At 41.4% G+C, this 17,139-nt stretch overlaps 1 protein-coding gene and 1 long non-coding RNA gene across 2 annotated transcripts in view; both read left to right on the top strand.

The window, feature by feature from the left end:
• The window catches only part of LOC123800949 (uncharacterized), a 30,537-nt gene extending 28,909 nt beyond the window's left edge, over positions 1-1,628 (top strand). The window contains exon 5 of the long non-coding RNA XR_015721031.1: positions 1,319-1,628. This is a non-coding gene — a long non-coding RNA (uncharacterized LOC123800949). The remainder of the gene's footprint in view (positions 1-1,318) is intronic.
• Positions 1-17,139, top strand: part of LOC148108112 (ral GTPase-activating protein subunit alpha-2-like) — a 126,043-nt gene that overhangs the window by 100,776 nt on the left and 8,128 nt on the right. Inside the window, exons 2-4 of the mRNA XM_087853806.1 lie at positions 5,173-5,399; positions 15,393-15,560; positions 16,824-16,961. Coding sequence (XP_087709932.1) covers positions 5,325-5,399; positions 15,393-15,560; positions 16,824-16,961 — 381 coding nt within the window. The 5' untranslated portion in view covers positions 5,173-5,324. The remainder of the gene's footprint in view (positions 1-5,172; positions 5,400-15,392; positions 15,561-16,823; positions 16,962-17,139) is intronic.

Genomic DNA, 17,139 nt, shown 5'->3' with positions numbered 1-17,139 from the left:
GAGCAGAACCACTTGAGGAGGTTCGAGAGCAGCTGCTTCATGGCAGGGACACGGTTTTATGCACAAAGTGTGGTCCACTTAGAGCAAGTTTGCTGATGCCCTGGAGTTCCCAGAAGCGTGACTAGGCCTGAGCCGGAAGAGTGACACACACCCGAGTGACAATGAGCATCTTCACAGAGAAGCACCGCTTTGATAAGAACTGACTGAAGAACTGGAGAAACTTCGTTTCAAAGAAGTCTGAGGGGGATATAATTGCAGTAAGAGCAACAAAAGACTTACTGAAGATTTTAAGAGAAAGATTTGGGGCGCCGGGGTGGCTCAATCGGTTAAGCGTCTGCCTTCGGCTCAGGTCATGATCCCGGGGTCCTGGAGTCAAGCCCCGCATAGGGCACTCTGCTCAGCGGGGAGTCTGTTTCTCCCTCTGCCTCTCCCCCTGCTGGTGCTTTCTCTCTCTCTCTCTCTCTCCCTCTCTCAAATCAATAAAATCTTTAAAATAAAATTAAAAACTTTAAATTCATTAGTTTAAACTTTTAATAGGTAAACTGTAAACAGTAATGATCACTGCTGAGAACAAAATTGATTTTCCAAAGGAATATCTGACAACACTGAGGAAAAATTCAAAGAAATGGAAATCAGAAATGAATAAATAAGATCTGAGGAGAGGTCCAGACCTACCTTACAAGTATCAGGAGGACAAAAGGAGAAAAAATCAGAAGTGATCATTGAACTAATGCAAAATTTACTTGAGCTGAAAAAAAGTCATGCCTTAGACTAACAAGGCCTTCGAGTCCCAGGGAGAATTAGCTAAACAGACACAAACCTAAACAGACATAAACCTATTTGACTTTAAGGAATTAAGAGAAAAATTATCAGAGTTCCAGACAGAAACCACAAGTTCCTTCTAGAAAATGAGACAGAGTAGCATTGAATTTTGAATCTAATCTATAACCCTCAGAGCTGAAAGAACTGTCAGTCTGTCTGTCTTTCTCTCTCTCTCTCAGAACCTTGCTTCATATCACATACATAAGCAGATGTCAGATTGATTTAAGTCCTAAATTGATTTAAGGTCTAAGTATTAAAAAAATAATAAAGAATTTAGTAGACAATCTAGGGGAATATATACATTTGGGAAGTGGTAGACCACCTTAGGTAGAGATAAGACCCGCAAGCCACAGAAAAAATGAGGTCCCACTTTACTTTACAAACTTGAAAAAGTTTGCATGTCAAAAGGTACAGTAAAGCCACACTCGGTCAACAGACGGTGAAAAGCATCTGTAACATCAGAGCTGTTAAAAGAGTTCATGCCTCTGATATATAGAGAGTGCCTACAAACCGATGAGAAGACAAACAGCCGATTGAAAAACAGACAAAAGGAGATGAAAGAGAAGTTCACGGAAGAGAAAATAGAAACGACCCTGAATTTCACTGAGCCAGGGAACACCATTAGTTCTGGACCATGCTGAGAGACCTTTATTCACCCATCAGGTAGGCAAAAATTTGTATGAAATCATAGATAAGAAACACAGTCCCATTCTTTGATAAATTTTACATTATATCTTGTGTGATTGTTAAGTCAATTCAAAGTAGTCTGTTTAAAGGCTGTGACTTTTTCCTACCTGGTTTCAAAATTTCAGAAAACCATCACTGAAAATAAGTTTCTCGTTCTTGAAGAATACATTTGGATGATGAAAAGTAGCAAGAATAGCAGATTAACCACGGATTCAAGGTTCCAGTTTTTTTCCTTCGTTGGTCATTCACACTTGTGAGTCATCTACTTTTATTATCTAGCTTTCTTAGTGTCCTAAAGGTCTGACCCCCGAATGAGTTTGGATGGTTGTATCATCCTAACAGAAGAAGACTCCATAACTCAAAGTGTCTTAAAGGTAAAAAAGAAGTATTTTAATCTCCTATAGAAGCAGCTCATGGCAGGGCTGGCAGAGAATGTGGGTTATTCACACTCTCTCCATGATTCTGTACAGTTTTCCCTACTCTGCCCTTTCCCTCTGGCAGGGTTGGCTTCCACTCCCTGCTGATTGTAAGACGGCGGCCAGCATCAGGGGCACTGCCTTCCTTGTTCGTGTTCAGAGACAACCCAGATATTTCTGTAAAGCTCTTACCTTTTGTCTGATGGGACAACCTAGTTTACTTGTCTCTCCTGGAACAGTAACAAGGCGCTGACTGATTCGAAGCTGGCTATGTGAATGGCCCACGAAACAGAACCGTTCCCTGGTCCTGTGGATGGGGCCAGCTTCCTGTGAGTCACCTGGGCTGCAGGGGAGGAAGCACACAGAGCCCTGGGGTTCCATTAAGGAGGGGGAGTGGATTCTGGCAGACAACTGTCCAGCCCAGCACTGCCACATGCTGCAGATGGCCGTACCTAGAAATGGTCACCGCCATCGTATAGACTCTCAGTAGGCCTCACAGTGAGTTGTTATAGTAGTCTTCTAGTGCCATTGCAGCAAATGACAAACTTTCAGTGGCTTGAAACAATACATTTTATGACCTTGCAGCTCTGGAAGTCAGAAGTTCAAAATCAGTCTCGGTGTGGTAAAATCAAGGTGTTGGCAGGTGTGCAGCTCTGCCTTCTGGAGGCTCTCGAGGAGAATCCATTTTCTTGCCTTGTCCAGCTTCTAGAGGCTTCCTGCATTCCCTGGCTTGTGGCCCTTCATCATATCACCTTTTCTCCCTCTGTTTCCATCTTCCCATGGCCTTGTGTCTGATCCTCCTGTCTCCTTATGGATACTCATGATTACATTGGGGCCACCCAGATGATCCAGGATAATCGCTCAATTAAATTTAGAATTTAATCACACCTTCTAAATCCCATTTGCCGGGTAAGGTGAGATACTCAAAGGTTCTGGGGATTAGGGCATGGACATCTTTGGGGGGGGGGTCATTATTCAGCTAATCAGCTGCCTCCTGTACTCCTGTTTGTGCCTCGCAGCTGTGTTTCCCGCCTCATCTCACATGTGTCTCCTGTGTTTCTCTCTTCATTTGCATTGTACATGAGAAAAAGCAGCAATTTAAACAATTGAATAAGATTCTGGAGACAGAGTTGCAGGAATAAAAGCACATATAATTTCATTTGTCTCCTGAAAGTTTTTGTTTGGAATTTGAAATTTAATATAATTTTGCCTATGTAAAGTGAATATTAGTGAAACAGTTGATCCGAAATCTCTTTTCAAAGAATATACTGTTCTTGTAAAAGCCCTTCAAAACAATATTTTAAGTGCTGTTTCCAAATGGAGTTTATACTTTTGCCCTTATTATTGTATTGAAGGTCTGTTTGAGGGTGTGTGTGTGTGTGTGTGTTTTCCCAAAGTGAATTTGCTTCGGGATCTACTAATACCTTTAATTTTTCACCAGGGAGGAGATGAATTAGTGCATCTTCTAGACTAAGTTTTCTTAGCACTTGGAGAATCTGGTATAACAAATATTCATGGGAGAACGGAAGGACAGTGGCTCTTACATCCCATATACTTTTGACAGCAACAGCATAAACCTGAACAAACTGTACATTCTTGGTGCATCACTTCAGCTGAAAATGTGTTCTGTGAAGTATTCTTTAGTCCTTAGTAATTCATTTTTGTATGAGATAAAAGTACTTCAACATACATTAGAGAAAGCAGAGTGGTGATTTTAAAATTTCAGCAGTGACCATTTTTTAGCAGTTCTATCAGCATATTAATTGACGTTAAAACCCATCAAAGCCCATTTGGGAATGAAAAAGAAAGTTTGAGATGGTTCAGTTTTGTGTATGATATTTGTATTTATTTGTATGATAACACTTAGTTATACTTTTATTAAGTCTCAGTGCACCATTCAATAATGATTCGTGGGCTGTGGGTTTCCTGAAATTGTATTTCATGGAATGAGCAGTTAGAAAAAGTGAATCTGCACAGCCAAGGAAACAGTCAAAAAAACTAAGAGGCAGGGGCGCCTGGGTGGCACAGCGGTTAAGCGTCTGCCTTCGGCTCAGGGCGTGATCCCGGCATTATGGGATCGATCCCCACATCAGGCTCTTCTGCTGTGAGCCTGCTTCTTCCTCTCCCACTCCCCCTGCTTGTATTACCTCTCTCACTGGCTGTCTCTATCTCTGTCGAATAAATAAATAAAATCTTAAAAAAAAAAAACAAACTAAGAGGCAGCCCACGGAATGGGAGAAGATATTTGCAAATGACACTACAGATCAAAGACTGGTATCCAAGATCTACAAAGAACTTCTCAAACTCAATATGCAAGAAACAAACAAATCAAAAAATGGGCAGAAGATATGAAGAGACACTTTTCCAATGAGGACATACAAATGGCTAACAGACACATGAAAAAAGGTTCAACATCATTAGCCATCAGGGAAATTTAAATCAAAACCACACTGGGATACCACCTTATGCCAGTTAGAATGGCAAAAATTGACAAGGGAGGAAACCACAAATGTTGGAGAGGATGTGGAGAAAGAGGATCCCTCCTACATTGTTGGTGCAAATGCAAGTTGGTACAGGCACTTTGGAAAACAGTGTGGAGGTCCCATAAAAAGTTAAAAATTGAGCTACCCTTTGATCCAGCCATTTCACTACTGGGTATTTACCCCAAAGATACAGACATAGTGAAGAGAAGGGCCATATGCACCCCAATGTTCATAGCAGCATTGTCCACAATAGCTAAATCATAGAAGGAGCCGAATGCCCTTCAACAGATTAAGAAGATGTGGTCCATATATACAATGGAATATTACTCAGCCATCAAAAAGAATGATTACACAAATTTTGCAGCAACATGGACGGGACTGAAAGAGATAATGCTAAGTGAAATAAGTCAAGCAGAGAGAGATAATTGTCATATAGTTTCACTCATTTGTGGAACATAAGAAGTAGGAAGATTGGTAGGAGAAGAAAGGGAAAAAGAAAGGGGGATAAACAAAAGGAATGAACCATGAGAGACTATGGACTCTGGGAAACAAACCGAGGGCTTGGGGAGGGGGGGAATGGGATAGGCTGGTAATGGGTATTAAGGAGGCACGTATTGCATGGTACACTGGGTGTTTTACGCAAGTAATGTGTCATGGAACTTTGCATCAAAAACTAGGGATGTACTGTATGGTGACTAACATAATATAATAAAAAATATTATTATTAAAAAAAAGACAAAGAAGTGGTAATGGCTTTCTTCCAGACCGTTGGTGGTGGTGTGGGGCAAGAGATGGTGGCAGAGCTGGATGGCGGCGGCCTGCAGAGCCGGAGAAAAACCATTCCAACAGCAGCACCTTGTCTGACCGAAGACTCAGCAACTCCAGCCATTGTAGCATTGAAGAAGAGCACCGCCCCATGTATGAAATGGTGCAGCGGATTCTCTTGTCAACGCGAGGTTATGTCACCTTTGTGAACGAAGTCTTTCATCAGGTTAGTGTGTGTGTGTGTGTGTGTGTGTGTGTGTGTGTGTGTGTGTGTGATAAGTTCATGAAATTGAAGAGACTTGTTCTTGGTCTTTTGCGCATAGTCCTGCAAGAAATACTACTGATGAGTTGGGCTACATTACTGGACTGAATAATGATCCCTCTAATCCTGCTTTTAATTTCTCATGTGGAGTGTTGTGATTTTGTGTATGATTCTTTAAGATTTTGTTTTTGTAAAATTCCTACATGTGGAGGGGAAATTCTATATCTGAGCAAATCATTCCAAAAATACCCTCACGTGTCCGTAAGAAACTTGAAACCCAGAGGTAGGTGGGAAGAAAGCTCTTGCTGAATACTCATCAACCAATGAACATGGCAAAGAGGAGCCCCAGGCCGGTGTTGTCCCAAGGGCCAGAGGGAGCTCTGTGGAGGCTCTGCAGATGGTTGTACTTTCCCTGCAAACACGCATGGCATGAACGTGTGATTGAAGTATTTATGACGTAAGAGGAAAAAGTTGGCTGGGGAGGGGAATAAGGGGAAAGCAAGGGATGACGCTGGTACAGCACCCTGGTGGTGGCCACTGTGGTGAGTGAAAAGGGAGGGGAAGTACAAACAAGAAAGCAGGTGCAAGTGCGGAAGAAGACGGCAGAGAGAGACCAGAGGCCGGGCAACGATTAGCAGCCCTGAGCTACAACCGGGGCTGGCTCTGCCCCCCCAGGGGCATTGTCCGGAGACATTTTTGGTCATCACAACTGGAGAGAGGGCAATGCTGTTGGCCTCTAGTGGGTAGTAGCCAGTGATTATCCTACAGGCATAGGACAGGGCCTGCACTAGCCCACGACAGGGAACATCAGGCCTCAAATGTTAGTCGTGCTGCTGTGGAGAAACTCTGACAGAGGAAACAGAACCCGTGGTGCAGCGGAGAAGACAGCAGACCTGTGGTGTGGGCTGGAGCCACTGGCCACCTGCATCTTGGTACCGGTGCCCTGGGAGACAGAGCCTGGCTCTTTTGTGGGTGTGTGCATGTGATGGGGACTAGCTGTTGAGTCTGGGCACACGCAGTGAAGGTGAGGCCCCTGAACGGCAGAGACCTGTGATCCGTGGGGAGAAGGGGAGGAGCCCTGTGCACACACGTGACCGGTGCATGCGCAGTATGAAGAGCTTTCCGAGGAGGGGCGAGACTTCTAGATAGCGATGAACCCTTTCACTTCTGAGACTGTCATTAAGGAAAAATCAACCAACAATGAAAGTCCCAGTGTAATCCACAGCAATCTGGAGGTGTTCACGTATTTTGTATTTTAGTGAATAAAAAGGTTAGACTTAAGAAAATATTAATGTAATATTCTCACTCCCTGACTGTGTCTCATTTCTTGGCCCCTGTTTTCTTTGACCCCAGATTCCAAGAATTGACCAAGTTCTGGGCTTGAGCCTCTTCTGCTGTAAGTCCACACTTGCCTCCTTCAGGCCCGGAGCCAGCAGCCATGTGGCGTGAGACTCTCACTCAAGCTTTTTGTCTGGACCTTGCTTCTTGTTTGCACACTTGCCTTTTAAAATGCCCCCTGGTGACGTTGACTGACATTCTAGTGGTGTCTTAATGATGATGAGGCCAGAGCTGAGCTTATTTTCTTCCCTAACATCAGCTTCTCCTCATGACTTGACCACTTGTTTAACAGGGCTCGTGTTCTTGTGTGCGTATTAATTTCAGCCCTCCCGTGCTTCTCGTCTCCAGCTCCTCCAGTGAGCCATCCCTGGACAAGCCATGCAGGGGGCTTTCTCACTCCTGCTCCCTCCTTTTCCTTTGGCCGTGGTTAGCAGCATGCTCCCTGGAGCCCCACACCTGCTGTGTCATCCCTTTCTAGCCTATACTGTATATGTCATGCTGCCAAAACATTGTTTTATCATAATAGTCCAGGACTTAAAAATCTACCCGAGTCTGTCCATTAACGTTGCCCTGTTGCGTTCCTGTTGTACCCACGGAAGGTACTTGGTAACCATTTAATTTGAGTTGAAGTCAGCAAGGTCATATAATTTAGGATAGAGGTCATATTCTTTATAGAGTAAAGGACTAGATCATAGTATTTCAGGCTTTGTTGATCACACAGACTCTGTTACAGCTATTTAGCTCTGTCTTTGTAGTGAGAAAGGAGACATGGACAACACATAACGAAGAAGCGTGGCTGCGTTCCCGGGGAACTTTATTTAGGAAAGTCACTTGGCAGGCTGGATTTGGATGACAGGCCATACTTTGCAGGCCCTGATCTGTAGCAATGTTTTAAGCTCTTGGACGCCAGTGCTTACTATAAGACTAGATATGATTGACAAAGCTTGTAAATTTTGCACACGAGATAATGCTAAACTGATGTGGTTTTACCTTTATTGTGTAAACTGTTAATTTACTATATGGAAAGTTTTGTCTGCATCCATTATTGACATTGCACCGCTGGCAGAGGGTGCTCTAAATTCTGCATTCCATTTAGTCCTCACTCCAATCTAAATTCAGTTCTGAAGTAGCTTGGGCCAAGTAGGTAACTGCAGACTACTTATGACCGAACTTCTGAGACATCTTTGTGCCGTGAAGCCAAAAAACATTTTATTTACACCTTCTCATTATTCTTCATCAAATCTAATTTGAAAGCATGTATGTGAAATTTAAAATGTAAGGGTTGTGCATGTGAAAATACTAAGTAGAGATTCTTGAAGGGGCGTGGGTTTTAACATTGCATTCTATTGCCTTCTTGAGGTCAATGATGTATTATTCTTTTTTGGGGGGGCGGGATTTTTTTGTCTGTTCTTTTTTTTTTTAATTAATAATATTTTTTTATTCTATTATGTTAGTCACCATACAGTACATCCCTAGTTTTTGATGTAAAGTTCCATGATTCATTACTTGCGTATAACACCCAGTGCACCATGCAATACGTGCCCTCCTTAATACCCATTACCAACCTATCCCATTCCCCCATCCCCCTCCCCTTTGAAGTCCTCAGTTTGTTTCCCAGAGTCCATAGTCTCTCATGTTTCATTCCCTCTTCTGTTTACCTTCCCTTTCTTCTCCTATGGATCTTCCTGCTTCTTATGTTCCATAAATGAGTGAAACCATATGATAATTGTCTTTCTCTGTATTGTTCTTTTCAGGATGGCAAAATGTGACTTGTTTCCTAGTGATTTCATTTTCAATTTTAAAGTGTTCATTGACTATTTAATATTTAGGCCTAAAGGCCATTAAAGTTTAAAATGTACATTCAGGAAGCTCGTGTTCTCAGTGAAGGAGGTAAGATGTGTGTGTATGCACCAGAGAACAGTGCATGATGGAGGAAGGTCAGATGTCCATGGGTGTGGTGTCGAAATAAATGCTGACAAGGGGCCCCGAGCGCAGAGAGGCTCGTGACAGGGGCTAACTGTGCAAGTGTCCTTGGCCTGGATGGTTCGGTAGGTTGCAGGCAGTGGAAATAGATGGTAAATGAGGGGAGATGAGGTTCAGTGGTGCTCAGGGCAGCCTCAGTTTACTGCTGCCCCCAGCAGGCAGGCTAGCAGTGAGTGGTAGAAGCTTCAGGTGGGGCAGTTCTGGTCTCGGGGTCACTCCGCTGGAAACTTGTCTTCTTACCAGTGTTTTTCTTACCTGTTGTGACCATTTGTAGGTCATGAAATCAACTTATCAAAAGCCAGTATTTTGGGGCGCTTGGGTGGCTCAGATGGGTAAGCGTCTGCCTTTGGCTCAGGTCATGATCTCCAGGTCCTGGGATCAAGCCCCACACTGGGCTCCCAGCTCAGCGAGGAGTCTGCTTCTCCCTCTCTCTCTCCCCCTGCTTGTGCTCTGTCTCTCTCTCCCAGATGAATAAATACAATCTTTAAAAAAAAGGCCAGTATTGTTTTAAAATAATGGAATAGAAGAGAATAGGATGGACTGAAACATTTCAGAGTACCCTGCATATTCTAAGGATTAGTATTTCTTTGTAAACCTTCTAAAACAACATTTATTATCCAAATGCATATATGCTTCTGTAAAATGTCTTACTTAGGTTATGGGTCTGAAAAGTTCAAAGCACTGCTCTAAAGGTTATTTGTCGATTATGTTGTTTTGTTGGTGTTGGTTTTGTTTTAAAAAATAACTTTATTTTTAAAAAAGTGAATATTCATTAGACAAATAGAGTCCCAAGCCAATCACTCAAAATACTGCCATTAAGCAACCCCTGTTGATGTTTGTAGAGTATCATTCCAGGTATTCCTGCATGTGTCTATTTGACTGCTGGCCTGGCTAGCTAGAGAAGCAAATAAGAGCCTGGCAGAGCGGAGATGGGTAAGGCAGGATATAAACAGAGAGCAGCCTGGCAGACAGACAGGAAGGCTTACAGAGGAGCTGATGGACATAAACAAAGTGGCAGGCAGGCATAGAAGATGAGACAGGTAGGTGTAGACAGGCCAGCTGGCAGAGGTGGAAGTGAGCAGGGAGGTGTAGATGGACAGGTGCGTAGGTGCAGACAGACAGGCAGACAGAGAATTTGGCAGGCAGTTAAAGATGGACAGGGGCGCCTGGGTGGCACAGCGGTTAAGCGTCTGCCTTCGGCTCAGGGCGTGATCCCGGTGTTATGGGATCGAGCCCCACATCAGGCTCCTCTGCTATGAGCCTGCTTCTTCCTCTCCCACTCCCCCTGCTTGTGTTCCCTCTCTCACTGGCTGTCTCTCTCTGTCAAATAAATAAATAAAATCTTTAAAAAAAAAAAAAAAGATGGACACGCAGGCAGCCAGCCATGGATGGGTGAAGGTAAAACCAGACAGAGGTTGACTGAGGTAAAGGCAGAGACAATGGGACGGTATGTGGAGGCACCGGGGTGGGGGTGAAGGATTGACAGGTAACTTTATGACAATGGAATCTTAATTCTTAATGATGCTTTTGTGCATTTTTAATGAAGAGCTCTGAATTTTATTTTATTTGAATTTGACAGCAGAAAAAATAAAGAGAAACAGAATTGTAGAAATTCAAATAAACATTTCCTTTAACACAAGAAATATTAATTACCAAAATATTTATCTATAATGAGAAGATTAAAATCACATTAAGGTGGTGGCATCAGTTTTTATCCCCATGGTGTAATTTTAGATAGCACTTATTGATTTCTTAAGAAATCTGAAGAAATTATCAGCCTGGTATTTTCTTCAGCCTCCTGTTCCCATCCACTTATTTCATTATATTATCAATTGTGAGCCTGAATTTACTATTATTTGCAGTCAGTTTTGGAATCCTGATGTGCAGAGTTGTTCAGTCTTGGTTCTGAATTTAGCTACACTCTCCTCCTGGTGTCCCGAGTCCTAACATGCTTGCTTTGATGCACTTCTTGGATGGCCTTTTTTGTCATTGAGTGGGTGTTTTCAAGAAGGTGTCTTGAGGCTCTAGTCCCTGAGTTCGTTTGTGATGACGAATGTTTACCTTTTGCTTTTCCACATGAAAAACAGTTTAACTGGGTATAATAATTTCAGATCACCCTTTCTTCCAATTAGGAATTTTCAAGTCAAAACTTTTCTAGAATTTTCAGTATGAATACCTTCAACATGTTTAAAGTAATAAAAGACAACTTGGAAATGTTTCCAGGAAACAAGAAATTATAACAAACGACTAAGCAGATTTGAATAATAAGGAAACAGAACTCCTAGAGATGAAAAAAAAAAAGTAATAATTGAAATAATAAAGGAAAACCTTAGTGGGTGAGTTTAATAGCAGGTTAGGTACAGCTGAGGACTGAATAAACAGAATGACAGACCTGAAGAAATTATCCCAACTGTCCCCCAGAGAGACAAAGATGAAAAATACGAGAGGTCGAGACATGGAGAATACGGTGAGAAGGTAGGAAGCGTGTGTTCCATTCTTCTCTATCCTTATTTTTTTGATCTGCTGTTCTGCAAGTTACTGAGAATATCCTACTATAACTGTGGATTGGTCTATTTTTTTTCAAAGTCTATCAGTATTTGCTATACACACACACACACACACACACACATATATATATTTGAGGCAAAATTATTAGTTTCAGTATGGATTCACAAATGTCATATGTTTCTTTGAACTGATTCTTTCATCAGGAAGAATTTTTTCTCTTTATTAATACTTTTTTTTTTCCTTTTTGGCCTCAAAGTCAGTCTTGCCTATTCTTAATATAGCTCTACCAGTTTTCTTTTGGTTAGTGTTTGCATGGTGTATCTCTCTCTTTTTACATTCAACCTCTCTACATCCGGATGTTTTTGGCGTCCCCTTATAAATGGCAAATGGTCTTTTAATAGTTATTAAAATCGAACCTTATAATTTCTGTCTTTTGATTGGAGCATTGTTCCCTTTACAGTTGACATAACAACTACTGTAATGGTGTATAAGTTCACTATCTTACTTTCTGCTCTCTAATTGTATTGCTGATTGTATTGAATTCTCTCAGGCTGGTTGTTTTTAGCATCCCGTTTTTCTCTTCAAGCTTAGTGTTTTTACACTCATTTGTAGTATTTTATTGTTTGCATCCCTAACTTAAAATCTAGCATTAATTTCAACTTTTACCCTGTAAGTATGCACTCCAGTTCCATTTATTCCTTCTCAGTTCATATGCCCCTGCTATGTACAGATTTGCCTCAACTCACAATGCAGTTCTGTCCCGATAAAGCCATCAGAAGTTGAAAATAGAGTAAGTCAGAAATGCATTTAATACACCTACCCTACCGAACATCATAGCTAAGCCTCACCGACCCTGAGCATGCTCAGAACATTTACTTTAGCCTACAAGTTGGGCTATCTCATCTAACACAAAGCCTAGCTTATAATAAAGTGTTAAATATCTCATGGAATTTATTGGATACCATACTAGAAGTGAAAAAGAGAATGGTTATATGGGTACAAAATGGTAGTAAGTGTATCAGGTGTTTATCCTTGCGATCCCAGGGCTGACTGAGAGCTGTAGCCACTGCCACCGCCCAGCACCACAAGAGAGTGTCATACTACATATCCCTAGCCCAGGAAAAGATCAAAATTCAAAGTACAGTTTCTACTGAATATGCGTGACTTTCGCACTGTCATAACATTGAAAACTTCTGAGTTGAACTGTCCTAAGTTGAGGACCATCTGTATTTGAATTCCATATTATGAATATATTATTTATATGTGTACACATATATTATCTCTTTCATATTTATTATTTTACCCAGTTTTATTCTTTTATATATATATATATTCATATATATATATTTTATCCAATTAGAGTTATCCAAATAATTACCTGTTTATTGCACTTTCATCTCTTCCTAAATCTCTGATCCAGAATTATTTTCCTTCTGCCTAAAGAATAACTTTTAGTATTTCCCTTAGGTCAGATCTCCCGGTAAAAGTTTTTCTCATTTCTGTATCTGAAAATTTCTCTATTTTGCTTTTGGTTTTGAAGTGCAGTTTTTCTGGATATTGAATTCTACCCGGGCAGCTGTTCTCTCTTTGCGCATTGAATATTTGTTGCATTGTCTTTGAGAAGTCATGTGAGGTCACGTGGTAGCTCCTTTGGAGGAAATGTCTCTTTTTTCCTCTGGAAGCTTGTAAGATTTTCTGATTGTTCTTGGTTTTCAGCACTTTTACTGTAAGGTACCCTGTATTTACCCTGCTTGTTTGTGATTCTTGAGTGTGTGGATTGACATCTTTTACCAATTTTGGCAAAATTCTCGGGCATTCTCTCCTCAAATATCATTTCTGCCCTCTTTTGCTAATCTTCTTTCCTTGTGCCTCTGCAGCCAAGTATAGGAGCAGCTTTTCATTGTGTTCTTTCTCTTGCCTTCCTTTCTGAGTAGGCCGTCCTTTCGTCTCACCGTGCTTCACTCTGGGTGTTTCCTTTGGTTTTTTCATCCTGTTTTCAGCCATGTCCATTCTGTTGTCAATCCATACCCACTGAGTTTGTCATTTTGGTTATTTTATTTTTCAATTCCATTTCCATTTCTTTTTGAAACTTTCTTTATCCTGATCTCCTATGTCTTTAAAGTATTGTCTGGTTTTTATTGTGGTGTTGTTAATGTTGACTTCTTTTCTCATATTTCTGATTTTTAATGAATATGCTACATATCATATTAACCAGACAGTTTGTACAAATCATTTGGGTTTTACTGTGACCTTATTTTCCTACAGAGAACATTTCTCTTTGCTTCTTACGAGGAGGATAACATGATATACCTTTGATTTTGGATTTGGATTACCTCATTGTCTACATTTGTCCAAACTCATCACATGGTTCACTTAACATTTGTGCATTTCCTGATTTATAAATTTTATGTTAAGTACCATAAAGAAATTTTGAACTCTAAGGAAGTGATATGCATGTTGAAATGTTTAGGGGTGAAATGTACTGATGTTTGCAGATTTCTTTGCAATGCATCAAAAATAAAATGGGTTGAAAGAAGGATAAATAGGGGTGGGTTGATAGGTATGTGGTAAGAAAATCTAGCAAATGCTAATGGTAGAATCTAGGCAGCAGTACATGGTATTCACTTTAAAGTATTTCTACTTTATTGTATGTGTGAAAATATTTGTAATACAATTTGGAACAACATTAGAGTGGGACAACATTGTACTTTGTCATATTCTTCTTTGTCTTTGTTGATTGTTCTTGAGATACAAGTCAGAATATTTGTTACATTGATATGTTACCTTCTTGTTATAACACAGACTCCTCTATTCTGGAATTTGATGTGACATCAATGGAAATATATATATTACATGAATCCTTGTTACACTAAAGTCTGCCTGTAATTGGATCCTGTAGCGTGAACATTAAGGACAGTATGAAATCTCTGAATCTTGAGATTTCAAGACCTAGAATCATCGCTAACTTACTTTGTAACCTTGGGAAAATATCTCATGTGTTCTGAGCCTCAGCTTAATTTTTCATCTATGGAATGAAAACACTTCTGTAGTATTGAGTTCCTCTCCTTTGTGTTTACCCCTCAGTCAGAAATATTCCTTAGAGCTAATACTCAAAAGGCAAATACATTTCTCCTTTACCGTTTTGTTTATATGTTTGGAATCTTACATTAAATCAGAAGTCTTACATGCATATGTGTAAAGAGAGTCTGTAATGTTCAAAAGTTCATGGGGTGCTGTGTGGCTCAGTCGGCTAAAGTCTGACTCTTGGTTTTGGCTCAGGCAGTGATCTCAGCATCATGGTATTGAGCCCCATGTCAGGCTCTGTGCTCAGTGCTGGAGTCTGCTTGCTCTCTCCCTCATCCACTGCCCTTCCCCTGCTGGGCACATGCTCTCTCTCTCTCTCTCTCTCTCTCTCAAATAAATGTGAGAAATCGGAAAAAAGAAAGTTCACATCAATGTGCACAGTGCTACAGCTGGCCAGAGGCTCTCTTTCATGTGTTTTCTGCGAGCCGCATTCACTAGCATACCAGTGAGTACAGACACCTGAGTACAGTCTTGACTCATTGGTATGCTGGTGAATGTGGGCTCCCAGAAAGGGATGGTAAGGTGGAAGGGAGGGGTGAAAAAGAAGGAAGGAAGAGAAAGACAAAGGGGAAGAAAAAAGAACGGCTCCAATTATTAGCATTAGCCAACTTCTGTGGTGTAAATAATCCTTCCGTCACCAGCACGACATCCCTGCACATGGAGTTAGCGGAGGAGTGACAGTTGGCTGCAGCTGGCTGCAGTAGTCTGTCTGTTGTCTTATACTCAGTTTCTAATTCATTGGGCTGTACAACTGTTATGGTTTATGTAGCCACTTAAAGTATCTGTGTAGGCGTGCGTGTTGGCTAGTTTTGTGAAAAAAATATTCAGAATACAGAAGTTATTTGTAAATTGCATGACATTTTCTGGCCCAATTGAAAATGCCTTTTTTCTTCAGCAAGTTTGGTGTGCACAAAAATATCTGGCTCCGTCTGTTTCAGAGGAAAGTCTGAACTTGGTGGTGGTGATTAGAAATGTCTGTTATGCGTCTGTTACAGTGATCTGAGCAGGTGTGGAGTTAAAGGGAGTCTTCTCTTTTTATTTTAGGCGTTTTTGTTGCCTTCCTGTGACATCGCTGTAACAAGGAAGGTAGTTCCAGTGTACAGAAAGTGGATCCTCCAGGACAAACCTGTGTTCATGGAAGAACCAGATAAAAAAGAAGCTGCCCTAGAAGATGCTGAAAAATTAGGATTTTCAGAGACTGACAGCAAAGAGGTAATACGTTGTCGCTTGTTTCAGCTGGGAGTACCCGTATTTTAGCAAAGTCTACCCGATCGGGCGAGGGTGCCAGTCAGTGGGGCACAGGCCAAGCGGGGCTCTTTTATCGTAGTTGCTGCTCTCCAGTTGCTGAGTTCCGTGAGGACCTGCTTCAGTGAGGCTGCTTCTGGGCTGTCTTCAGGATCATTGGTCACCTCCTTACCCTCAGGCTAGGTCCGGCTGTGCATGGCAGCTTCGTCATTCACTGTGGCGGCAGACTTGTTTTATGAACCATCGTATGTTCACACGTCTGCGTATGAGACTAAAAATGTCACTGCCGTATTGGTATTGACATGTTTAAACAAATAGCATTTGAGAAACTAAATTTAGAATGTTTTGGCAGTCTTGTCTTGTGCAGTGGCCTGCCCAGAGCAGCCGAAAGGACTAACCCAATAATGAGTGCTATCTCCTCTCTTAAGAAGCCTCACTTCAGGGCTGGGTGCTGTCCTCAGAGTGAGTGCTGCTGGAATGGAACTTTTCGTCCTGGTTAGGTAAAGCTAGAGGCTGGAAAAACCTAAAACGACACAGTGGGATCTCTTCCTGAAACAAAATATCTGTCATGTTTCTATTTCTGGCATGCTGTTTTGAAACTAGTCTGAGTAATTATTTTTTTTAAAGATTTTTATTTATTTATGCGACAGAGAGACAGCCAGCGAGAGAGGGAACATAGCAGGGGAGTGGGAGAGGAAGAAGCAGGCTCCCAGCGGAGGAGCCCAATGTGGGACTCGATCCCGGAACACCGGGATCACGCCCTGAGCCTAAGGCAGACACTTAAGCACTATGCTACCCAGGCGCCCCTGAGAAATTATTTCTAAAAGTGGGTGTTGCAGCAATTAACAACAAACATTTAAGACTATTTGTAATCAAAAGCATATCACTTTTAAATATCTATATTAATTCCATAATTTTTGATTTTTTAATATTGGTGAAATCATTTTAATAACTGGTCATGAGGTCAAAACGAATAGATAAGCAAATGGAATTTATCACACATTTTAAAGGTCTGTTTTAGAGACTCATTCAGTCACTGGACCTGCGTTTATTTCTTCAGCACATACTAAACACTAGGCACTGTTTGAGATGCTGGAGGTGGTGAACAAAATGGAAAAAAGACTCGCCCTTCTAAAATCTCTATTCTCATGAACTTTGGTGAGTGTAAGGAATTAAATATGTGAACATGTACTTCTTCCCCCTCCGTTAACTGGTTTTTATCTCCTAAAGACCTCATCTGACGGTTCTCGTCATAAGCGATCTTCCAGTTGGGGACGAACATACTCCTTCACGGGTGCAGTGAGCAGAGGATGTGTGACGCAAGAAGAAAATAAGAACAGGAAAGCCGGGGCCCAGGCTATGCTGCAGGTACGTGGCTGGCCGGAAACATAAAGACCTCCGGTTGGAGTCCATTTGAACATTTTGTTTATTGTGATAGCATCATTAAAGTACAGTGATATTTGTATCTACCTGTCAGTAAACAGCTCTTAAGTTCTCATTCTGAGTTTTCTTCCTGACCGCTCATCTTCAGTTTGTAAAGATTTTT

Source organism: Ursus americanus, chromosome 22 (assembly GCF_024610735.1).
Source record: "Ursus americanus isolate L20-20 chromosome 22, mUrsAme1.1.p, whole genome shotgun sequence".
Classification (NCBI taxonomy): Eukaryota; Metazoa; Chordata; class Mammalia; order Carnivora; family Ursidae; genus Ursus; species Ursus americanus.
This window is presented reverse-complemented; position numbering and strand designations above follow the sequence as displayed.